Source organism: Anas acuta, chromosome 2, assembly GCF_963932015.1.
Source record: "Anas acuta chromosome 2, bAnaAcu1.1, whole genome shotgun sequence".
Lineage (NCBI taxonomy): Eukaryota > Metazoa > Chordata > Aves > Anseriformes > Anatidae > Anas > Anas acuta.
In genome coordinates, this window is record NC_088980.1 from 107,523,440 (window position 1) to 107,549,837 (window position 26,398).

General features: G+C 40.6%; 1 protein-coding gene and 1 long non-coding RNA gene across 3 annotated transcripts in view; both read right to left on the reverse strand.

Moving 5' to 3' along the window:
- LAMA1 (laminin subunit alpha 1) overlaps window positions 1-13,836 on the reverse strand; it is a 102,287-nt gene extending 88,451 nt beyond the window's left edge. The window contains exon 1 of one of the 2 annotated variants that reach the window (XR_011092930.1): window positions 13,683-13,836. Coding sequence is in view for 1 of the 2 variants with exons in the window: in XM_068671582.1 (XP_068527683.1) it covers window positions 13,683-13,773 (91 nt within the window). In the remaining variant the exon portion in view is untranslated. The remainder of the gene's footprint in view (window positions 1-13,682) is intronic. The other variant, XM_068671582.1, reaches the window with a different exon arrangement.
- A 284-nt stretch (window positions 13,837-14,120) lies between these two features.
- On the reverse strand, window positions 14,121-22,688 carry LOC137851793 (uncharacterized). Its single transcript, XR_011093479.1, has 4 exons — window positions 22,043-22,688; window positions 19,483-19,525; window positions 18,326-18,552; window positions 14,121-14,845 (listed from the first exon to the last, which is right to left on the reverse strand). It is a non-coding gene; the product is annotated as an uncharacterized lncRNA (long non-coding RNA).
- Between the last annotated feature and the right edge of the window lie 3,710 nt (window positions 22,689-26,398).

Here is a 26,398-nt window from a genome sequence, read left to right on the forward strand (position 1 = left end):
CTAACTGCTGGATTTAAGGCACTAATTCTCTGTTCCTATGGTAAGCAGGAAATTTGTTGTGCAACACCCAACCTGCCTTATAACCATTTTGCGGAGATACTACCTGAAAATATGCATTAGCAGCAGCATCAACTGATAGGAAAAGCTGAAAGTTTCACTACAAGTTTCACACAGGGTTTACATAGCAAGCCACTAAGAAATCATTCGGAAAACTGACCACTCATTTTTCTGTAGCTCAACAGAGAGCAGAATTTCTGCTAGTACAACACAAATTATACATGAGCCAACCAAGGAGTATAATTTTATTAGCAGCATCTCTACAAACTTTAATTTGTAGTATTTAGATAAGATTATTTCAGATTAAGAATTAATCCTCAGTGCCATGACAGACATTCTCCTAGAACCTGTTTTCTTTGTTTCCTCATGCTGTAAAGCAAAGCTGACTAATATGTCATTCACAGAAATACTACTCAGTGAGACTAAGTTTATTTACTTCCATTTTGAATACAATAATGTACTAAATTTGTCTACTCTGTTCAAGAGCAAGTGAGAGGTATTCCTCAACTTGTGTACTCTATCACTTGCAAAGTTACTGATTATTAGTCATCACTGCTCCATTCATGATCTGTCATGATCTTGATTACAGCTTTTGATTACCTGAAAGGCTGTTATCACACACATACTTTTCTCTTTTCCAGACTAAAGAAACAAGCCTTTCAGTCTTTCCACAGTCAATTTTCTAAACCTCTTATCTTTCCGAATTCTTGGCAGTTTGCATCTCTCCAGTGTGACTCTTAAGATCTCATCAGCACCAACTGAAGTAAAAAAAAAAACTCTTGAATTCTTCACAGTGTCATCAACACGCCCCAGAATAAGTTTTGTTTCTTTGCAAGGCACTACAATTCAGTTTGCATTGTATGCTAAGGTAAAGATCTTTTTCTGTTGTACTGCTTCCTACTCAGTCACAATAGAGACATATACTCTACACCAGCCCATGAGATGAGTTCAGGTTATCTAGGAAACAGCTTACTTTACGGCCATTTGCTGAATGCTCATAAGCCCCTGATTTCAGAAAAATCTGTTGATTATTTTATAGTTCTGATTCCATAAAGCTTCTGCAAATCACAATTGAACAATTCAACAGAAACACCAGAAGAAACACCAACAAAAAAACACTATAATGGTTAATGCGACCAGTAAACAATATTCTGTTTGAACCCTGCAAGCTGCCAGGGCACAAATAAGCTGGAGAAGACCAAACTCTGTGATTTCCTCTGCCCAAATCACACAGAATCACACAGAATTTTCTAGGTTGGAAGAGACCTCAAGATCATCGAGTCCAACCTCTGACCTAAAACTAACAGTCCCCAAATAACAGAGAGCTTCTCTGCCAAACACTTTCTGATGTTGCTTATGTGCATTCAGCATTATTAACAAGAGCCTTAATTTGAGAGCACTAGCAGCAACAAGCATTTGACTACTGAGGTCTCCCTGGGCTAGATGATGTGCTAATTAACAACCAATGGCTCAGAAAAGTATTGGGAAAAAAAGTATAACACTGAAAATTAATAAAGATGCATGCTTGCAAATTCAGACTGGAAACACAGGAGGCAAAAGTTTGCTATATAACGAATGAACATCAGCTGTACTATTCCCTCACACACCTTAGTTTTCTCTCTAGAGTTTGTGAAGATTAAAAGCAAGTCTTACACAACTTGTATGGTTTCCTTCAAATACTCAGCACAGCAGATAGCCAGGTTGATGGCCAAAACATAGTAGGTAATTTGAATAAGGAAGAAAATTTGCCCCCAAAAAGTAATGTCTTAACTCTAATAAAATACTACATTTCATAGCATAAGGAGCATGGTAAATATAAAAGACAATGGAAAACTAATGGTAAAGGGAGAGAGAAGAAAGCATTTGACACTAAGTCTTAATTGCAAGATGTTAAGTTTCCCTATATGTAGCATCAGAGAATGGTGAGTTAAAATTAGGAAGTTACTACACTCCCTGGAAAAGTCCTACAATGAAAGAAACCCCAGACTTCCAAATTAAATGCTAAAAAAAAAAAAAAAAAAAAAAAAAAAAAAAAAAAAAAAAGCGCAGATAAACAATACTGACACACATCTCCACAGAGACTGAATTTTGTCACCTCTGTTACACAGTAACTAACACTATTATACACAAAGCATGGTTTTAAACACCATAGATGGGTGAGACACAAGTTTAGACTGAACACCAACATTAGAATAATATCCTTTGCATTACGAAGTCAAGTGCTAACAAGATAGCTAATGCAAACTTTACAACAGCTCATCTTGTCTTACAAATCCCTCATGCTCTGAGCTTGCAAACACATACTTAAATCGTATAGAAACTCTGTCACAATGAGCATGTGCTCAAATTGGATGTAGAGAGTTATTAGGATGCAAAGACCTGGGTCAGCATGCAACTGTGTAACACTGAAGGAGTTTGAGCAAGCATTCAGATTCCTACAAATGGGCTAACCTTGCTGCCCAAAGGAGCGTATGTCACAACAGTTGTTGGTCTAAGGTTGAGAATACTCAACATTTTGAGGGAATAAAAAACATTGGGAAATATAATAGCTTTAATAGCTTAAATCACAGCCCTCAATAGGTTTTATCGCTTCGTGGCTTGGTCTGCCACAAATTTCACACATCAGAGGCAAAAAATTGACTTTTCCATTCTTGGGAATAAAAAGATAATCAAAAACTGTAAACAGAAATTTCTAAATAACGTAGCACTATCTATCTGCTTTCTTTCATTCAGAACAAACTAAGAGACAGGAAGAAGAAAACTAGCTTTCATGCTAGTTCGTGCATTGAACGGTGTGACTGAATATAAAAAGTTGAGAAATTTGTGAGTACTTTCTACATATATCATGCATTTTTAAACTATAACTTATATTTCTTCAGTCCTGTCTTGTATGTATATATATATATATTTTTCCTATCATGCTGGCCTGTTCAAGAATCTGCCTAGTATTTGCCACAGTATTTATACCAAAGTAAAAGAGCCAAAAGTTGACAGATGGGCAGGCTGCCAAGGAACAACAAACCTGCTAGACCATGAAATTAGTTCTTTCTTGTTCACCAAAAGCTTTTTCCACATGTTGAGGAGTCTGCATCATTGTGTTTATTGGTTTGGGGGCTGTTCCGGTTTTGTTTTGATTTTTTTAAGCACCACATTATTTCTTTTTCCTGAAGTCACCTTAATCTTGGAAACAATTTTCACTCAAAGCTAAATAAAATACAACTATTAAATATTTTAGTGTCTTGCCAGATTAGTTTACATGCAGCCTAAAAGACATTAGCTGAGATGAATATGACAGTAGTACTGGGATTGTGATCAGCATGCCAAAGATTAGGGAACTCAGTCATACACCATTTATGATTTGTCTTAATTTCAAAGATGCAGAACATTTTTGTTCCTATTGATGTTAGATGTAAGCTAGCCTTTTTTCCTGTCTTTTACTACAACTACCTCAACAAATTACAGCTCATCATGTGCTTCTTTTCTATAATCATTTTTTAACCTGAGGCAACAGTCTCCCTTGTAAATGAAAATCATGCCTGGGTTTGACCCTAATTAAATTTGCATGCATAAATGTGCAGCATTAGGCTTCATATTGAATATAATAAATTAGAAGTTATGACCCAAGTATCTATTAGCTCTCTCATGATGCTAAATTTATATTTATTACTTGCAAATTTTAAGAGGCCTGAGAGTGGGAAAAAAAAAAAAAAAAAAAAAAAAAGTTAAAGGTATAGTAGACCCAGCCATTTCTATATGGTGACCCAGTATCACAACATTATAAAATGTTACTATGTCTTTTCCCATACAAACATAAAGAAGGATCCCTTGAGGCTACTGGCACCTCCTTATGATCATAAACCAAGTCTTATAGCAACTAGTAGCACTACAGGGTAACTCTGAAATTTATTTTTCACTTAGGTCATTTATGCTTGTCATTCACCAGCCATATGTCAAAATAAATTTTATATATGGCTTTCTTTGCTTTCCTAATATGAACACAGTATCTTAATTTTACTGTGTATAGCTACATTATATGAAATTAAATGCTTGTTTAAAATAAATGGACTTCTTCCATTAATTAACAAAAGCTATTTCAAGTTGAAGAGTTTTTGGCACCTCAGAACTACCAGCTCTCCTGTTTTTACAAAGCCACGTGTTTCTCCAAACACAGAAAAAAAAAATGTTTTCACTCAAGCAGGCACAAAGCCATTATCAGAGCACATACAGCCTTGTATCACTGCCAGATACTCCTGGGTGGAAGGGAGCACCTTTCCTCTAACTCAGATGGAGCTGGTATGATTTGCAACTGGTGCAACACTTAGGACATGCAAGACTCGATCATTCCCTCACCTCTACTAAGAGGCATCTTCTCATCTTCAATTTAAATGGTTAATTGGGAAATATCCTCAGCAGGACTTTTTTCTGTTAAAACCAACTGTTTAATATGCTATAGAGGTGGTGGTCTGCTTTTTGCAAGAAGTAAAACATACCCTGCTACTTTTTTTCCCTAGGCTTTTTACTCCAGGCAACAAAGTAAAATTGCAAACTACATTAATTTACTTCCACTTGCCTGTCTTTACTCACAGGTTAACAAATACACAGGGCATATCTTGTGTCTCTAATTTAAAAATATTAGTAGCAAATCACCTATTCCACGTTTGCTGTGTTTCAAGCCCTCACCACTTTCAAACCCTCATTATTTTACAGTAAACATCCTTATAAAACCAAAGGCATTTGTGTCACACTGGATAAATTCTTGAAAGCTTAATTTTAAGGACACAAAATTAAAGAGGGGGGAAAAACAACATTGCAGATCTAAAAAAGTTCTCTTCTGTATTACCATCAATGCTCAATAACTCAGCCACATGGAATTTTAATCAAGTGTCCTAAAAGTATTTTGCCTTTGGCCTGAAAACAAGAATGATACATCTCAGCCTAAAGGGTGATTTTTAAAGAAAATTCAGTCTGAAGACCAGGCTTGAGAGCTGAAGTCCTTCAATTTAAAATTCAGCAATGCTATTGTGACATTGCAACTTGCAAAGCACATTTTGGATCCTACCCTGAAACACCCCCAAATATTTCTGCTGATTTACTGTGGGAAGTGAGACAATTTTCTGGGAAGAGGTGCAGAGCAGAATGCGTGTATTTCTCATTGTCCTCAAGAATAGACAAGATGAAGAGGGCTGCTCAAGTTTTAAAGAAAGAGCCTGTATCATCAGTTAGTATTATATGGTATATACAGGGATTTTTCTTTTTTGGGGCAAACATCTTGACACCACTGAGAAGCCCCTTCTTACCCTCTTTTCCTATTACCTCCACAGGCTTTTTGGCCTACCAGCCATAACCAAGCCAAGGTTTTTCATTAGTTGTGGCAGTGGCAGCACAGCAATAGCAGATCCTTACACCAAGTGCCTGTAATAAAGTTTCTGAGCAACCTTACTGATTGCTGGAGTAAACATCAGTGTGGCAACCTCTGATCTACACCAAGACACACTGAATTCAGCTATCCACCAGCAATCACAGCTTCTACCTACTACTTCATTGGTGCCTTCAGGTCATATGCTATCTGTTATCATTACAGACAGGTCTTCTCTCCTCTAGTCAACATGCAATTCAGCTTGAAGCTCCCTGCCCAGCCCCATACATCTTTCTCACTGCTTGCAAAGAACAGCTTCCTCCACTTCACAGAAAGCCTACACTGCACTTTGCAGTCATTTCTCCCATTAGAAATGCCCCCTTCCCAGTATTATGAAATACAAAAGAAATTAAGCTGTCCCTTGTGTGACCACTGTGAAGTGGAGAGAGGTCATCTAGTTGACCCTAGTATTTCTGCATGCCTTTAGCAATGATAAACTTCTGGTGGATGTTGGCAGACATGCTGTAAACCTACTTAAAGGAAGATAAATTGTCATAGGACTTGATACTTGTCAGTTTCAGCTTCAAATTCATGTTTACTTTTAAATGACCATTTTGCAAAGCAAAAAATATGCTTTCTAAAATGTGATCAACTTTTACTGAGATTTACAAGTTAAAACATTTACAATGTTTTTCATCTTGTAAATGAGATATATTATCCTGTAAATGCAAATCAGACAACTCATACAATTTAAAATGAACATAATTTAAATGCCTTACTGAACCATTGCATTAGTTAGCAACTACTGAAGGAATAAATGAACAATTGTCTGTAGATAAATGTGAATTCACAGCTATTCTCCCAGAGTCAGTGGAGTTAATTTGATCTCTCCTATTCCCATCAAAAAGTTGAATTCTGGCATATTTTAAAGGGTATTTTCTGGTAGAAGTCACTTAGCATGTGTTTTAGAGGCTCCACAGGCTAGAGCAAATGGATGGAATCCTAGAAATTTCAACAGCATGTATTTCACAACCCCAATTCAAACCAGGGTTTCCACAGACCCTTATAATTCAAAGAACCTTCACTGAAAATTTCTGCTATCTAGCCCCTCTGAGCCAATAAAGTTGAAACAACCTAATCATTAGAGGCATTAGCAGACAGTTACAACCCTATTTTGCCTCCTCTCTTACAACAGTGCAAGATATGAACAAGAGACTACTAGAAAGGCAAGTAAAATATATGAATGGTGTAGCATGGAGGATTACAAAACATGCATTACAATTCATGCATTTGAATGAGAAAAGTTTGTAAGGAAACATTAGGAAAAAAAAATAATAGGGGGCTCTTCAGCAGCTAGCAGTGCCTTCAGGAACTGGTTTCCTCCCTTCAGCAATGCAGAAACAGGGAAGGGGAGAGTTGATTAATTGGCTTTCCAAGCCCAGGCATTTTACTGGAGCTGGATGCTCATCAATTCACTCAAATGCTTTTTGTCTGGATACTCTGGGATGGGTTCAGAATAACTGAGAAGTTGGTAAGGACAGATTCTACCCTCCCACACCCCAGGCAGTGGCTCTGTCTGGGGAAGAGGCAGTGGAGGAGCAGCACAGTTTATCCACTTAATCAAATCTACAAAAGAAAAACATTCAATAATCAAATCAAGGCTATAGAAGTTGTTTCAAATTACCTGTATGGGTTCTGCACTGTTTCTGCAGCCTTTCAGCAAATAAAACCTTATACTAACAAAAATGATAAAGGAAGCAGTGGACACGGGCCTATCTTCAAGGTCATTTTACAGCGAAACAGAACAGCAAAAATGCAAGCAAAGCCAAGGGGAAAATAAAGTTTCCACTTAAAGCAGACCATTTCTTAAACAGCTTTTTAACCTTTATTCTCATGCGGGAATCAAGAGGGGGATTGGAACTCGCAGCACAATAAATAAGTTCGGGAAAAGGAATTACTGTATGCTGGCAAAACAATTTCAAATCTGAGACTTTAATCTACAATGAACTGGTCAGGGAATACCTCTGATATAGCCATTACTGTATTAAATGATAGTTTAAAAAAAAAGTCAAAAGCTAACAAGTTAATTCCTCCTGTTTTATCGGCTTTGCTCAAATCTACTTGGTTTACACAAAGTGGTGGCAGATCTTCATGGGGCTGACTGGTAGGATAATTGCAGAAAAGAGAAGACAAAACTGCTGAGGCCATTACCTCAAATTAGCCACTGCTTCACAGAGCCTGCAAGGTTGGGTTGCTTGCAGAAAGGCAAGGGCTCTGGCCAGGCAGCAGGTGAGTGACTGCCATGCATCCCCCCCTTCCAGCTGCCCTATGAACTCACGTGGCTGTTAAAACAATCGTGATTCTTACAGAGATACTTTAACTACAAAGGAATGAACACAAACATACCTCCTAACCTTTTTTGCTTGCAACTCCGGCAGATGAAGTGTTCATATCAAAACACTAAGCCAGAGTGCTATACTCACCACACAGTGCCCCTGGGCATTAGGATCAGCCTCTAGGATATCACTCACATACCCAAAAACGTATGTAAATGGGAGGTTTGATTGATGTGCACCTAAGGTTTATACCAACTAAGAAATTACAATTCTTGCAACCTAACCAATCTCACCTTGCAAAATTTCTCCAACATCCTATTTCTCTGGTCAGAAAGGGATGCCTTGAGGACAGCAGCTGTCTAACCCCTTTAGAAAAAAATAAAGACATAGAAAAAAGAAAGCATACTCCATCTGAAGATCCTGTGTGAGTGCGCTGTAAATACCAACAACTAATCAACACACTGATAGTCCTGAATTTCCAGAGATGCATTTTTCTAAGCCCTTAGGGAATAGGGGAAATATTTATGACAGACAAATGTTTTTTTATCTTAATCTTCAGTCTATTTAGCATGCTTTCATGGGATTTTTCTTTGTCACATACCTTTGCACTCTGAGAAAAGAAGAAATAGTCTGTGGCTTGTTGGTGCTAACTTTGTTTTAAAAGATGTGGGCGAAAAGAAAAGGAAAGCAAAGTTGGGATCTAGGAGTCTCCAATCAATGCGAAGCATGTTTTCTTCACAGAATGTCCAAAATATTCCTTGCATACCACCAGAAAAAATGAAATTTCTCATCATTTTCTTCTATCACATCTTCTAGTCAGACCTCAATCATCAAAATTCTTACGTCACTGAGATCCATTATCTTTTACATTATTCTTTTTACATTGCAAATTCTTTGAGTATTATCAAGCCCCATTTCTTGTTAATAATTTTCAAAATATATTTGTATTCCCTATTAGGAATTTAGCATTATCATTTTAATGTAATAGTACCTGCAAAGGCAGCATTCCTGGGCACATGCAATGTGGTCTCTGTTTGAGGTGACTTGGCAGATAAGTAACATAAAATTGAATTTGGTTAGAGCACTGTACAGAACAAAGTAAAAGTGGAAAATGTATATTCATATATATACAATGTGGATTTCTACAAAATTGGACATTCAGTCTATCTAGTAACTGGCCCCTGAATCCCATGTCTCCCCCTTTACTGGTTCCTGGGCATGCGAGCCTCTGAAGCCAACAGCCCTATGGGCTGTTGCCTATGTGCAGGCACACTGTGGATCCCTCCAGTAACTAGCCTGGACTTTCAGTCTACCTAGAAGCTGGCCCTGACTCTTCTCATCTCTTTTTGACTCGTGCACAGAAGCACATTTACGAAGATGGGTCTCCTGGTCAACCCCTAGATGGTTTCCCCAGTAACATTGGTCCTCCTGGTCCCTCTAGCTGCTGAATTGTAGACTCTCTGGTCTCTTCAGTATCCATCCTAGAACTATAGCTGCTTTGATACCTGCTCCCAAGCCTCTCATCCTACTTGCTGGCTGGCCTGGTGTGGTTCTATATGTCAGTGTGATCAAACAACAAACACCTTCTCTGGTCTGTCCAGCCATAGCCACCCAAGACACACAGGTCCCTGTGACTTGTGGTCCCCTCTCCAGGGACTGACACTTTCACCTCCACACTGTGAGCATAGAGACCCCTCCACCCAGGAAAACAGTTAGAAACAGTTTAATAAAGACAGGATAGACTGTACTGATGAGGTACAGGGTACAGCAAGACAAGCCTGCTGACTGGCAACCTGCTTACAGCCAACATGTTTATCCTCTTATCCCTCTTTGTTACTCCATACTTGTTCTTTCTCAGAACTCCTGGATCCTCTGCTCCTTTCTCTGCCTTCACTTTTCCCCGTTCCCTGTCTTTGGCTTTTCCCCTTTGAGGCTCTTCCCCATAATAAGTTTTGTCCAGTTGCAAAATGTTCTTCCCCTGCATTGCATAAGGAGTCCCACAGCCCCTCATAAGCAGTCACTACCTGGAGAACTTCTCCCATAGCTCCATAGCTCCCTCACAGTGATGGGTGTCACAGTCCTGGCCCCACGGGCTGATGGTTATCATGGGACAGCCCTGAGAGGGACTGAGTTTTGTACTGGGGTTGCCCCGCCTTATTCTTTTGTGTGTGTGAAGAGGAGACTTATCACATAGCTTGACAAGGTAAATAGAGCTTGGACAGTTGATAAGTACCTCATGGCCCTGCTACTTAACCCACATGAAGGAACATGAGGGGCACATAGGTTTTTATAAGAAACAAGCTTTACTTGCTAAGATACCACATGGCAGTTCTAAACTCCCTATAAAATAATGTTTCATTTCATACAGGAAGTGACCAGCTCATCTTGAGAGCTTAAGAAGACTTTCTTCAAAGTTTTATTGTTATCCTAATACATCCTAGGAGTTTGGCTCTCAGTTTCAGAAGGGTGTGAGGAAACTGTATATAATCCCATAAAACATGAGGATGCGGTGAGACAACTAAAACTACACCTAGATTTACGTATCTAGGCTTGTAGACTGAAGGCCAGATCTTAAAAAAAAAAAAAAAAAAAAAAAGACCCAAGTATTTTTCTAACAACTGAAGACACACCTAGAGTTCAAGCACACCAGCACCAAGGTGGACTTCACCATCCTGAAGAAGAGCACCAGGAAATCTATCAGCACTAAGTGGAACGCACAGTGGATCCCACCAAGTGACCCAGTAAAAGCTGGTGGACAAGGATATTTAAAAACAAACAAACAAACAACAAAAAAACACCTTTCCATACTGTATTTAAATGTCTGATTGTTGCTTGCAACAGAAATAGATAAAAAAGAGAAGGCCAGCATTTTGATTCTCCTTCCATCTTTGAGTGCTGACCAAAATAGGGCATCAGCTTTTTCTCTTGCCCATTATCCTTCTGCACCCTTTAAACTTGGATACACAGTAGCTTGGTTTCAAACAGAGGTTTGGAAGGATTTCGTATATGCCTCCCCCTCCACTACCTGCCATAGCAAACTGGTAATAAGGCACTTTATTCAGAAATTGGAGACATGGGTTCAGACCATCTCAAGCTAAGGAGATTAACCTAAGTCTCCCACTTCCTGAGCAAGTGCTCTAATAATCTGATTCATAAGTAAACCTCATCACTTATGTTTCATAAAAAAAATGTGTTTGCTGAACATAACGTTATGATTTGTGTATTATAGTCATAACTTCCACATACTTTCTAAACCAGATTCTTAAAGCAAGGTAGATTTGAAACCCAAATGGTGATAAGCAAGAGAAATACCTTTGCTAAATTCTGCCCAGAGGAGGCACCTCCCTGGACTCATTCAGTCTCCTAAGCACCAACACTTAAAAGCCTTTTGATTCTGAAACCCCAGGCAGGAACAGAACAGGCTGCTACAGCACACCAGCTCACAGAACAGACTGAGATGAGATGCAGCCAAGGAAATTTTGTCTAGTACACATTTGAGTTATCGCTGAAAGACATTTACTGTAGCAAGATTTTTTTTTAATTGTAGAAAAATCATCTGACAGTGGCAGAATCAAGTTTATGAAATACAGGCAATGCTGCACAACTTGCTTTTTCTTTCCACTTTAGAGACCTGTATCACTCTTACCCTCAGAATAATGAAGAATGCATTCCAGTGGAGCAAAGCTGCTACAAAAGCCTCTGAAACGGTTATTTGCTTCTGAGGTAGCACAACAGCTCTTGTCTGGATCTGGACACTAGAGATACGTGCTTCACAAAGAATAACTCCCATTATTAAATACAAAAGACTCAGTTGAAAATACAGACCCAGCTTTTCAACATGATGGTAATACTTCAACAACACACCTGCAATTAAAATGCCAAGTAAATTTTATAGGTATGTAGATATTAATCTTCAGGCTGAAAGAACCAATCATTAACCTTAAAAGCTGGTTGCTGCACTAACTTCACTATTCCGCGTTGCTTTTTCTTAGATTGGACTTCAGCACTTTCTGACAGACCCCCGCAACTATTGTATGCACATTTCCTCATCTGCTGACAGGACAAAAGCAGGCACCAACAGAAAAACAGGAAATGCTGAAAGGGTTCTACCAAGGTACTCTCCACAAGAAAGCCAAGATACCTTTTCCCCAAAACTTTCAAATGCTCCTGCAGTGTCCAAGAAATCTTTCTGTTAACAAAACAATGTTTTTTACATCATTACGATGCTTAAAGTTTAAACTTCAGTTGTTTACTTTCTGCAAAAGCAGCATGGCTATTCTAATCTGCATCACATTCTTCGCATTGTTTTAGGTTCAGTTATCTTGAATTCTGTGTTTTTTTGTAAGGCAGTTATCCACTGGGGGGTTTAATACCAACTGCTTCCTCTGATGATCTGTGCTCTCATGCTGAGAAAAAAAAAAGAAAAATCTATCAACTTAATCTAATAGGAGGAATGGTCTCCTGACCTAATCTTTCAACTAGAAAAATATAGGGTAATTAATTTAAATAGCCCCAGGAAGGGGGGCTTAGGTACGTTCAAATATACTGCTATCTTCAATCAGTGAGATAAAAATATGCATTTTATCAAGATGACTGACCATGTGAGCTGCTACATAAGAGCTGGAATGCCAGCACTAAACTCTGCTAAAGTTGCAGCAAATTACTGCAACGTGATCATTGCAAATTTCTGTGTGAGAAGAAAAGGCATTGGCTCTCTCAGATATACTTGACTATCTTTAGGAGAATTCTTACCTTTTTAAACTGTGTGCCAGCATGCATATTTAAATTAGTGAATTAGGGTTGTTTGATGGACAAATGGTACCTTATGAAAAACAACAGTGAAGTACAAGTTTTGTGCCACTTTTCGTTTGTTTCTAAGAGTAAGTTCTCGCAGCCAAGGCAAGGTGTATTTAATTACAGGCTGAAATATACGGACTCAGCAACTTGGGTTTGATTTTGTCACCTTGATGTTGAGGAGGAGGTTTTGTACACGTAACATTAATAAGCACACTTGCTTTTCCTGCAGCGTGCAAACAGCCAGCTGCTAATCTCACGTCCATCTTGAACGCCACACTTCACCTTCAACAAAACCAAGTCATGCATCTGCACAACATATGCCTTCCAACCATTTTCCGTCCTCGGCTTTTGGTTTTAACTGAGACCCGAGGCGGCTGGGGACTGGCGTGCCGTGCCGGCAGCAGCGCTCAGCGCAGGTCCTGCTGCTGGCTCCAGCAGGAGGAGAAGCACACCGAGCAGGAGCACCTGGTGGCTCCAGCGCTGTACCTGGCAGCCCAGCACATCCGAGCAGACCCCTGCAGAGCCGGGCTCGGCTCCTGCCCGCCAGCCAAACTCCCCGGGCGCTACTCCTGGAACAAAGCGGCCGCCCCGAGCCGTCCGCAGCGGTACCACGTGCGAGGAGGGAAAACTTTGGTAAATCGGCTCCGTTACATCCTCACGCCGCCTCTCCCTCACGCCCGGAGAGGGCTTTTCATCCCCTTTCACCCCAAAGAAGAGGGGCTTAAGCCGGTTTGCATCAGCGACGGCGCTTCCCCAGCAGGGGGGCACCCGGGGCTGCGGGCCCCCCATCTCACTCGGGGACGGGGCTGTCCCCGGGTCCCCCCCGCCGGCCCCGGAGAGCGGGCAGCTCCCGTGCCCCCTTCCCTCCCCCGGCCCTTTTTCGGCGTTCCCCGTCCCCCACAAAGGGAGTGGGCGGCCCGGAGGAGGCGGCCAGGCGGAGTGGCCCCCACCGCCGCCGCTTCGGGAGAAGAAAGGGCTGCGGCAGCCACAGAGATGGAGGAGCGAGGGGGAAAAGGGCCCCCCACACCCCCGTACTCGCTGTGCCCAGCACGGGCAGGGGGCACCCCGTAACCCCCGATGGGGATGGGGACAAGCTGGATCCGCGCACCCCACGCCCACTCCTCCGCGACCCTCACCTCGGGGCTGGCCGTGCCCCGGCGCCCAGAGGAGCGAGGCCAGAGCCAGCAGCAGCCGCCACCCGCTGCTGCCCACCATCATCCTCATCATCACCCCGCCGCCGGGAGGGACTGCCTGCCGCCCGCCCCGCCGAGCTGCCCGCCTTATAGCCGCCCCCCTCCCCACCGCCGCCCCCGGCCCGCCCCGCACCCGCACCCACGCCCACCCACGACCCCCCCCCGTCGGAGCGTCCCGTTTGGGGAGGCCCGAGGGGGGCGCCTGAGAAACCCCAAAAGGGCGTCGTGAGGTGTCACCCCCACCCCCCCCGGCTGCGTGGAGCCCTCCTGAGCCTCCTCCGCTGCGTGGCCGTGCAGCCATGTTTGTGCACCGGGGGGCTCGTCCCTGCGCCTCGGGAGCTAAAGGGTCGCCCCTGGTCCGACCTGGACCAGAAAACCGGCTGTGGGGATTCCTCAGGATCGTTTCTACATGTTTCACTCAGATTTCATTCACGTTTGGCTTCCCTGTTTTAAGGGTCGTCAGTCACACAGCTCATACGCACAGCTACTCCTTAACAACTATCCCAAGCGAGTTGCAGCAAGGTACCACACTTTCCGAAACAAAGAGCAGTGTGGTTGGAGCAGGGGAATTTCAGTCAAGACACACTGTCTCATACCTGAGAACACATCCCGGTTACTTTCTAGGAAGACCTAAGTTTGCTCAGCTTCAGAAAACACATTCCGAAATGCACTGCCATCTGTGAGTTGCATGAGCAAAGTTAGGCTGCAAGTGCATTCTTCAAGTCGTGGGGAACTGCTTATAGCTTTCAGGCTGCAGCTTGGTTGTCTGGTGGTTTTTATTGATCAGGGTAAAGAAATTCAGGAAAAGAACAGTAATTTGTATATTTTGTAAAATAATAAAGCTATTTTTTATCCTGTAGCTGAAGAGTTATCAGTTGTACTTGAGAATGCATAACATTATTTATTCTCCAAACACGCACAAAAAGGAAGAATCCGCAGGTCAAGGAGATAAAAATGAAAATGTTCTGCCACAAAATGGTATCAAAGACATTCAAGCCTACAAATAAATAACACTCCACATCTGTCCCTTCCAAAAGATCTGTCCTTTGCTCACACCAGGAACTTCTTAAATTTCAGGACAGGCAAGAAGGAGGAAAGCAAAACATCTGTGGAGAGAAAAGTCAACAAATTTCAAGAGCCCAAGTGTCGTTTGTTCTAAAATCACAGAGGTCAGGTTAAGGAATCCTCTGTGCAGGATCACAAGTACCAGTTGGAAGCCAAGTACAAAGGAATGGGAAAGACGAGCATCTGTGCAACGTAAAATCCCACCAGTTTGCAGCTTTGTAATTAGTTTAACCATTTCATCAAATTCCAACAGGTTGAGGAGTACTTTCTTTACATCCATGCAATGAGCAAGTGCCAGTTCTTTATTACATGCATAAATCCTCGTCAAAATATTCTACTAGGGCTAGAGTATGTGTATCGAGAACCAGCCCTGGACTATGTCATCAGCCTCAATTATTATACCTTAACTAAACATCTGTATACAAGTTTTAACTGAAAAGTATACGTTGCATTTGTCTGCAGGACCACATCTCTGTTGTTGTGTCCATTCCCTGCAAAAGCCAACTCTCCTCCAACTTCATGTGAGGACATACCTCGTCTAGGAGGATTATTGTGTTTCCTCTCACTCCTGCTGCCACAGTTCACTGCTGTTGGTACAAACTACCAGACAATCAGACTGATCCCTGCTTCAAGACATACCACTGCTAATATAATTCTTTCCTGACCTCAGTTTCTAATGAGCTTTGAATGATTATACCTTAAGATGAGAATCTCAGCTTCTTAAGCGAGTGTAACTATAATGCAGGTTTACACTGAGCGCATCAGGTACCATTTGTGGAAGATTAGAAATTTCTTAGTCTTTACCAGACCAATCCAATGAGAAAATGGAATGTCATAGTACAGGTAAGATCCTGACGGTGTGAAGAAGTGTACAAGAATGAAAACATTTCAGACCACTGTACTCTTTCATGCACATTTATACAGTCCTCATAGCCCATATCCATCAACTGAAACTATGAGCACTATTATGCTATATATGCTTAATGTAAATAGTAACACTACAAAATAAAATGGCAGATGAGACTTTTATATTACAAAATGATTAACTTGCTACTGCTAAAACTTTCCATGAAATAAGGGCAGAGATAACACAAACTTTAGGAAGGATGAATTCTGAATACCTCACAGTTATTTGTTTTACTAATTAAAATTAGCTCCAAAATAAACAAAACAAGCTTGCTATGCAAAGAAAGAAAGAAAAAAAAAAGTTACCTGTAAATACCCAGAAAATACTAAGAGGTGTGATTACAGGGAACTTCTTAAAATTTTATTTTCTCTCACCACAACTTTCATGAATTAGAATTGCCTTAAGGACTAAGTGTTTCAGTTGCAAAGAAATGGAAAATACTAATATTTGGGATTATGTAGCACAAAGTGAATACGTTAAACTAGCCATCTGTGGGTAACAGCCTATTGATAAAAACATTGCCTTCGGCAAAAACAGAGGTTTGGGAGAATTAAACTGGAGAAAGACCAAATACACAAAGTCTGAATGGAACCTCTCTGCTATCCTGCACCTAAGTAAATGCCCAATGAACACCAAATATGTTTTTTCAGCTTTTGTCTGGGCTGCTGTGCTTAAGGCAGAACTATTGTGTTGGTGGCAGGTTCCCTCCAGCCCCCTCAGGAGCACGAAGTCACCTCCTGACCCCGAGGGCAGTGGGGGCACTCACAGCTGTCAGCAGTGCCGTGCTTCTCCTCATCCATAGCATATAATAACTTGCACATCCCAGCATCCCACCTTGCTACCTACCCCACTTCTAGTGATCCTTTTTTCTCCACTGCAAATCAATGCATTTCTACGCTACAGACACCTTTGATGCAGTATTTGCTGGAAGTGCGGTGGGGAATTTGGAATAGCTTCTCAAAGGAGGTATGCTAATCAAACCAGTCCATAATCCCACCCAGAACTACATCTGACAGCTAAGTAAGCTTCTTATTAATAGCTGTACTGTACTACAAAGGGTCTTTCTAATTTTTAGCTGCTTTTTTTTTTTTTTTGGTTGGGCTTTTTTTGCAGACACTTGTTATCCATTCTGTCTTTGTCTCCTTAGCTCAGAAGCACCACCCAAGTGTTCTGAAAAAGTACTCTGGAAATAATTATCACTTATCATCAGAGGAAAAAAAAGTTCAGTAAACTGCCTGTCTGCCTCTAATAAACATTCACTCGCTACTAAAAGCCGGTTTAGATAACTTGTTATTTTCCCCAGAACTCTTCAAGTGTTTTTCTCCCTCAGAAAAGTCCGTCCGGAGGTTAATAAATCTGAGCTGTGACAGACCAAAGAGAGGGGTAAATTCAAAGCAAAAGGCCCTTCACAGCACACCCTGCCCACAACTTCCTCTCATCAGAGAAAGCCACCTTTACAGCTTGACACGTGGGAAGTATGATTCAAGGAACAAGGTGTGGGCTGGGGCAGATCCCCATTCCCTGCCGATGTTCCTCTGCTGGTAGCCTGGCTCTCTGCAAAATATTTTGCCCTTCCTATTCCTGAAAATGATTTCAAGCCGTAACTTGAAATCTGTGTTATGATAATTTGGCTCCGAGATGACAAAGGCTTCCAGGAGGATTAAAGAAAATCTGCTGTTTTGGAGGAAGCTGGGAAACAGCTGCTCCAGCAGACTGCACGGAGCTGTCACAGGCAAGAGGACAAGGTGCGAGTGGATTGAGCGCCTCCAGCCTGGCCAGAAAAGGCACAGCGTGGGCTGCCCTGCAGATGCAGTCACCCAAAGGCTTGCCTACTTCATGCTGTGGGCTTTGTTGACCCCAGGGGCTGCCTGGACTTAAGTGCCTGCCAGAGAGGAGGGCTAGCTTTAAAGAGAAGCAAGCACTCTAGGATGGTCTGGATGCCAAGAGGGGGGAATGGAGGAAAGAAAATGGGAAATTTGGTGTAAATTCCTATTCTGCTCCCAGAACACTCATATAACACAGAGGATTTTTAATTCCTGGGCTACCTCATATACCAGGTACATGCCTCTGCCTCACCCTGACCACACGTAGGCTTAGTGGTACCCTGCCCTCCAGGCTCTCAAGGGGCTGTGGACACCCTGTGCCCCCCTCCTATTACCAGCTGTGATTTTTGCCCAGGTGCTATAGACATCTGGGGAGAAAGCACCTGGTGTTTTCTGCAGTGAAGAAGGCACCAGGAGCTCCAGCAAAGAGGCCAAAAGCTCTGCCGAGGAGGAGATGTGGGCAGGAGCCAGCACAAGACAGAAGTGTCATAACTGGCTGCTCTGCACCAGGGAGGGGCTGGATTCTTCCTGATCTCAGTAAGATAGGCACAATACCAAATAACATAATAAAAGTGATTTTATAATAGGATGCAAATAAGACAAAGATTATTGATAGCAAGCAATTCTTATTTCTCTTCATTCTCTTCACTCGTCCTTTCATGCAGCACTAGGTAGACCTTATGCAAGCCATATAGTTGCCCCAGACTCCCTGTTTTGAACTGAAGGAGAAAACTATCTCAATTATGTTATGGTAAATATATCACATGCCTGGATCACACCAAGACACCTACCTGACTGTGAGGACACTTTGGTTAACTCCTGTCCCTTCATGACGACCAAAGGAGGAGTTGCAGGTAGCAAGAGATACTTAGTACCAGGGAACCGTGCCTGTCTCGGGTGGTATGATTTGGAAATGGGTTAATAGACCTGCACTGGTTCTGCGATGCAAAATACCTGCTGATGTTTTCCTGTTGATTGATTTCTGTTCTTTTCCCACCAGAAGGGACGGAAGCATTGGCTGTGAAAGATGTCAAAGGCAGACTCAGCATGTCTTCTGTGAATAGCTTACAGGCTGGAAGTTGTGATTACCGTCCAAGGGGAATGATTGGATGCTATATTGTATTATGGTAAATATATTCTCCCTGAAAATCACAGTAAAATCAGATACATTTTTGTTCTTTTGGAAAAATGGGACTTACAGATTATACAGAAGGCAATACCATCACCGCTGGTGATCGGCAACAGCAATAATGCTCTTTCCAGTCTGGGCATGGAACCCCTCCTTGCATTTTGATTAAACTGTTTGCAAGAGCTTGAAGGCTCCAGTAACCCATGTAGGCAAAGGAATGGCCCCAGGTAAGTTCATGACAGGCATCTATAATGAAGGACTCAGCTTAAAAGCAGAAAAAATTTTAACTCATACTGATCATCTCCAACCTGATCCTGGATCTGTAGGAAGAGCTTGTGGGACTTGAAAGATACAAACCCACCACTTCCAAATTTGTGTTAGGAAGGGGAAAGAATATAGCGTGGCCTTCTTAGAGATGTGCAAGATGAATGGCTTTTAATTTGTGCCCCTAACGTCTAAGATAGTTCTGAGTGAATAGAGAATTTATAAATTATTTAGCTCAACCACAACTGACTTATGAAAGAAGATTAAAGTTTCTGATTTTTTTTTTTTGCTTCCATACTGTTTTGCAAAATATATTAAATAGGAGTTAATCAGTTAATCACACAGTCTGATCATTTCTTTGTTGAGTTTGGATTTCTTCTCAAGTGTAGTTAGGTATGCAGCTGGGAAAAGATCTGTAGGATGTCAGTATTGTTCCGGTGCTTGAGCTTTTAACAGCAAGTGCCAAGATTTTGCTGCCCAGAGACATATACCTGTCTATGCAAAATCTGTGTTAAAAAAATCATCTTGATGTGAGATTAGCAAGATTTACATCACCTTTTCTGTAGAGTATCTGGAGATCATGCAAGAAACCCAACTTCTAGAAAGCAGAAAATGAAAGACAAGAGTTTAAATATGTGACCTCTTTTTCCAAATTTTAGAACAATAAATATCTGTGGTTGTCTTTCATAGCTTTTAAAGTGCAGTCATGTATTTATACACCTAAACATGAATTTAATGTCAGCTTTAAGCTTCTGTTACAGAAATTTGCCATAGAATCAACATGAAGAGGCAATGTAACTTCATTAATGTGGGAGGAAATACGCACATAATGCTATTATTTAATCTTAAGTGCCATCCCTGCTATTGCAAGAAAGTGCTTTACACCTATCTGGAAAGTCATTATTATCAAACTGAATAATTTATCACTTCCAATTTTCAAGAAATTATACCTGCTTAAGAGTCAGACCACTGAAAAAATAGTAATTCGGAAAACTATGTTGGCTTCCTAATAATATAAGGTACAATAGGAGTGTCCTACTGTGAAGTTTCAAGGAGCATCATTTCAAAGCCAGCACTAGCTCTTCCTCTCTATGCAGCAGGTGAACTTGTCTTCCTACTGCCTGATGGGTACCTTTATCTGTATTTCAACCAAATTTTTGTAAGTGGAGAAAAAATTGATGATGCGGTCTGAAAATCTCTGTGCTTCACCTTTCTAATGGTACTTAGAGATACCCTCTGTACCCAAACATTGGCATTAACATACAGAATGGAAGCAGAGCTAAGGCTTACACTTTATCTTTAAACTTAACTCTGCACTCTTTGAAGTGCCTGATTTTGAATTAAATACATATACATTGAATTAAATACAGGAAGTGATGAAATCACTGTTTGTGTTGTGTTTTAAGTTCTTTGCCTGAGCTGGAAAATCGGAGAACAGAGAAACCCCTTTAACTCATAAAGAACTAAAGAGTAGCAGGCAAAAGGACAAAGTTTGTGGGGATATCTTAATTACTGACAAGTTAAATTGCACCGACTAGAACTTTAATTTTTTTAATTTTAATTTCTGATTCTTTTTTTAAATAATGTAGTGCAAACTCAGTGTTAAATGCCACTGAGTCCTGCTAGCATTTTCAGTCTCTTTCATGCGGTATAAAATAAACTCTCATCAGTGAAGAAGCAGTTTAACACTTTTTAATATCTAGCAAGGTATCAGCTCCACTTGAAAAAGAATGATAATTAAAAAATCATGAGATACTGGAAATGTTTAGAATCTGAATTGCTTAGCAGGAAGAGACAACTGTGTCTACATAAATATTATCCACATGATGGATGGATTGTCAGGCTGTATTTACTAAGGTACTGTTTCTATGTAAACACAGTTGCTAATTAGAGGTTTGTTTTGAAGAAAGAGACACAAAGCCAATCAGTTTGATGAGGGGAGAGCTTAGGAGGTGAGCTCTCTAGCTCGTCTTTGACTTCAATCAAGAAATGCCTTCGTTTGAACAAATGAAAACATTATCAAGTTGTAGTCAGTCCTTATCTGCAGAGACATTTCAGCACTGCATTTACCATCCCTGAATTCCTTCCTGCACGTTTCTGGTTGTCTCCAGGGAGCAGACAGAGGTGCTATCCTGCAAGTGGCAATTAAAATTCTTCCCCATCTACACAAAGTCCCTTCTCCTTCCATCACCCTGCAGCCTGAGGTGACCCCACCACAGGTGCTCCCAGGAGCCTGTATCTTTCTGGGGAGAGGCATCACCAACCAGCCTGACGATAATATTTGTAGCTCATCTGAAGGTGCCAATGAAACCATTGCTTTTTCTCTTTTCCATTTTTTCTAATTTGTAAAAGTCAGGGAAAAAAAAAAAAAAAAAAAAAGCCCTGGCTTGTATCACACGCACAATGTAACCAGGCAAATATTTTACTTTTGCTTGGAAGACTCTTTTATAAATGCTAACAGAGGACAGGAAAAATAACTATTATTGCAATAGGATTTTTGGTAAAATGTCAGGAACTAAAGAATACTGGAAGTTGCTCCATTGAAAATTGAAAATAAGCCAGTTACAAAATAAACAATTCAGCATGGAGTTTATGCAGTGATTTTTGGTGAATATTTTATATTACATAATTTCCAAAGCATTCTATAAACTCTACAAGATGATGACACTAACAATAGGTATGGCTCAATTAATTGGCACAACAGTGAAACCACAAGCACAAGACTATATAAAATAAAACAAAAGCCCTTCAAATCCAAACCAGAGCATTAGCATGTAGGTTGTTTCCTGATGAAAAATAGTAGCACTACTTCAGTTTTCAAGTATTTCTATGGTATTTGTGATGATGCTGTGTTTTGGTGTATTTTGTTATATTACAGTATTTTTTAATTTCATTTTTAATTACTTGCTCAGTACTAATAGAAGTAATACATTTTTGTTTTATAGATACTTAAAGAATAGTAGAGTTAAAACTTGTAATGAAAAGGTCTTAATTGCTAATAAATAAATAAATAAATAAATAAAGATAAAAAATCACACAGAAATAAAGAACTACAATTAAGTATTTGTGGACCTATGTTCTGTCTAATTCAAATCTGTAAATCTTAACTACCTACCTCTGGCGAACCTGAAATCTTCCTGCTTCAGCGTGCCGTTTCCAAATTTCGTTTTGCAGTGATTGAAAACACCCACTGGATGGCAGTGCAAACCTGCAAGTTGAAACCTTTAACTCCTTTCCTCCCAGCACCCTCTTCAGCTGCGCTAATGGAACCAGCTCAACCTGTATTTGCAAAGCAGAGCCCACCGGCTGCTTTTTGCTGTGGCCTTTTTGTATTTTTCACATATGTCACCATGCAAGTCTGAAAAATCAGGATCGGTTGTGCTCATCCCCCGCTGCTGGCTGCTGCACGGAGAAGCATCCCGCTGGCTGTGCCTGGCAGGAGGCTGGCCAACTCAGGATGCTTCAGGCAGACAAAACAGTCACTCTCATGGAAAAAATGATGAGACCGGCTGTCTGTAGGGGAGTTTTTCTGCTCCTGAACAGTTAAGCGTTAGCTTATTTCATAAAGCTCGAGCTTTATGAGTTTATTTTTCACCTCCCTAATGTAACTTACCGGCTGCATGAATGTCCTCGTTGTGCATACAATGCCTGAAGAGCCACAGCTGCAGGCTTGTTTCACGTGCTGTTCATCTGAAACAGCATCCAGAGAAGGCTGCAGAGCTCTGGGTAGAAGAGGGGTACAGGAGGCACAGCAGCTAATAAGCAAGCTGATTGAAAATCAATGTGAGTGCAATAAATACTCCTTGTTCGTAGCATTTCTTCACGTTCAAGAAAATAACATTTTTCTTTTCCTTCTCTTAGATGCCACGTTTGCTTCACCTCTTTGAAAAACAAAGAACAACTTTTATAGCACCTCTTATTCCCTGAAAATTTCTGATACCCTTCCAACCTCTTCAATTCTGTGATTCTGTGATACTTGGTTCATTCCGGTACCCATGCTGAACTCACTTATTAGCATTTAACAAGCCGGATGCCTTCTAAGTTCATGGGTTTAATTGCTTTGTCAAAGTAACAGGTTTTACTGTTATAACTTTTGCGTAATATTGGCAAAAAAATAAATTCCACATCCCTTCCTGAAGCAAAATTCTCATTAAGGTCAGTTTGAACTTTACCCTAGGAGAAAGAAAAAAGAAAAAAAAAAAAAAAGAATCACTGAGCCTGGAATTTGGAATTAATGCATGACAGATTTGCAGCAGTGATTGCAGTAAGGGCAATGAAATCAGAAGAATTTTGCTTGAGAGCAAATTTTTTGCTAGAAATAAATAATTGATAGTCAATCATTACTAAAAAGAAAGAAATAAAAAAAAAAGGACGGAAGCTAACAGCTGTTCAATTTAAATCCAAATGTATTTTTTTTTTTTTTCCTCTAATACATATTTTAAAACACCTGTCTTTAAAATAAAGTTCATTTTCTTGCCCATGTGAATTGGCTACGCCTTCTGAAAGAGCCTTTCCAAGAATGTCTGAAACATAACAGCTATCATGACAATTTTCAATAAATCATCCCTGGCTGGGAGTCTCAGAGGAAGAGAAACTAAATGATGATTGAATTATCCTTTTATCTCTAAAAGTGATCAGGACTGAGGCACTATGAATAAATGGTTTTAGAGCACTTATATTTCTGCTATCATGATTCAACCTGTTCTGCGAATGAAGAACTCCCCAAATTTCCACTTTTTGGATGAAAATTCACAGAGCAGAAGCAGAAAATAGCCAGTGACTTGACGAAGGTTAGTGTACAGGGTGGTGGGAGTCATGCAGCAAATAAACTCCCCTCTCATAAATGCACCCCATTTGAAACCTAAGCAATATCCACCAGTGTGTCATGGATGCAGGGCACACAAGCCAGTTGTACAGCTACAAGAAAAGTAACACCTCTGAAATAAAGGCTCCAGGTCACATCAAGTCCCCCAATAGCCATGCTTCCACCTACTAGGTTTCCAACCATGCCCATGCCACAAGCAGTGCCATCCATGCTGCCTGCTCTCTTTCTGCCCAACCTGTGCCTTCCTCACCTCCAGAGGCAGAGAAGGAAGAGGCAGATGTAACAGGAAAATGATTTAAATGCAGTCCAGAGATCACCTGTGGAGCTGAATGCCCTCTGGCCAGAGTGCACCCACCTGCTCAACATCTTTCATTCGCAGAGAGCTGAGCATTTTATTTCTGAGTATATTTCCAAATGGCATCACTTGCTTTGCAAACAGTGAAGTGACCACATGCCATGGCTTTTTTTTTTTTTTTTTTTTAATTTTCAAAAAATACATTAAAAAGAGAAATAAAATATGTGTGCAGCTCTGCTGCTGAGGCAGCCCCAGTCTGGCTGGAAGAACAAGGAGTACGGTCAGAACCAGGCGGGCAATGCCCAAAGCTGCCAAGCAGTGTTGAAGATCCCAGTTTCAATATGTTTCTGAATGAAACATATTCTGACAACACATTGCAGTATTGTAATTGGATTGAAATCTCATTTTTTCTAACCTGGATGCAAGCAGAATTTCAGTATTTGCAGAAAATGCACATCACTGGAGTATTTTAAACATATAATCATTTAAGACAGTAAATAAAATCACATGTACTGAATGGTACATATGTGTCTGTATATTTAGGTACATGTTCTTATATAATTGATGATGTATTTCAACACCCCCCTTATTGTCTGTTAGGATGCTCAGTGGTTTAGAGCAGAGAAATTTCACAAACATCCACAGTAGCAAGCCTTACACAAAGCCTGGCTCCTACACTCCAGCATCATCTGCATGTTCCTTAAAAGTCTTTGAATTAATAGCTTAAATATTTATCCTGAGACTCCTCTTCCCACCTTTTGTCAGGAAATAATGGGTTTTTCATTAATAAATTAGATCATATGTGTTCAATAACATCAGCAGTGAGTGCAATAACTTCAGCAGAAATGTGTGCACACATTTCTGTCTTTACTGCCACAAAAACAGAACGAATGAAATAGATGCTGTACAGCTACTTCCCACTGAAAAGTCAGCATAGTGCTTAAATAAAAGGGGAATTAGCTATTCAGGCATAGTTTTCTATCATCAGAAGGGATGTAATGATGTGACGGTAATGGTCTGTCCAGAAGTTCCCCCATTTCTGAGATACATAGGGACGTTTAAGATGTAAAGCCAGGGGGCTACATTTTAACTGAGAATTAACAGGTGCAACTTTCAAAATAAACAATGCTGGCTGACATCAATTCTGAGTTTGGCCTGTTTAGAAAATATTTTTGTTTGTTTAATGCCACAGAATACAGAATACCTTCCCACAGTCCCAGGTGCTCTTGGATTATCTAAATGCAATGGATTATACAAAAAAAAAAATCTAGAACAGAATGATCATTTTAATAATCCTGCTGGAAATGTACAGTGTAGCTGACTTCTGTAGCGGCCAGCTACAATGAGATATCACCAGATGTTACATGGATGCTTAGGAAAAAAAAATATTTTTAAAAATATATTTATTTATTTACTGTATTGCTTGTTTTCCTTATGTCTGAGACAAAGCTCACCTGTGAGCATTTGTGTTGGAAGCCCCTAGATTGCCTCAATGCCTGAGGAGGCCAGGCTTCATCAGGGGACATGCTTGCCTTCAAGCCATCCCAGAGCATGAACTTGAACTCTGCCTTCACAAACACGGTGCCGCCAACACTTACATCTCTGTTGAGCTGTGTGACGGAAATTGTGGCAACACACACTGGAGAAGCACTTGCCACAGGGCACAAGAGGAATGGGCTGGGGTTTGTTTCTGTGGTGTCTTGACTATTTTATTTTATTTTATTTTATTTTATTTTATTTTATTTTATTTTATTTTATTTTATTTTATTTTATTTTATTTTATTTTATTTTATTTTATTTTATTTAAGCTGTAATATTAAAGATTAAAACTTCCTACAAGGTGTGCCTATGGTTATGGAAGAAGCATAGGTGTATTGCATAGGTTTATTTGCATTGGACAGCACAGCCACCTTTCAAAAGCTAGTTAGGAAGAGACTACATGCTCTTTGTAGCCACTGTCTGATGCTGCAGGCTCTGCCCTGTGTTAAAAACAGAGAGAATCTGTGAGGCTTCCCTAATAAGAGCAAAGTGGGAAAAAAAATGTTTGCCTGGGTGTGAAACAGAAAGAGGCTGTTAGACTATCTTGGCTGACACTCTCACAAATCAGTGGTGCAGAGCTCTGCTTATTACATAGCAACAAAATCCCCTACAAAATTAGTTTCCATTTTTGCAGCAGATGTTATATGCTGCATGTAGACGATTCAAATGACAGTCCATCTTCCAATGCTTTTCAATGACTGTCTGAATCGTTCAATAAGTTATCCAGATAACCACTTCTGCAAGGACATGTTATGGTCGTATGCTATTCCTAATGGAGACTTCCTCTTAATTTATGACTTCTACCTTTCCAG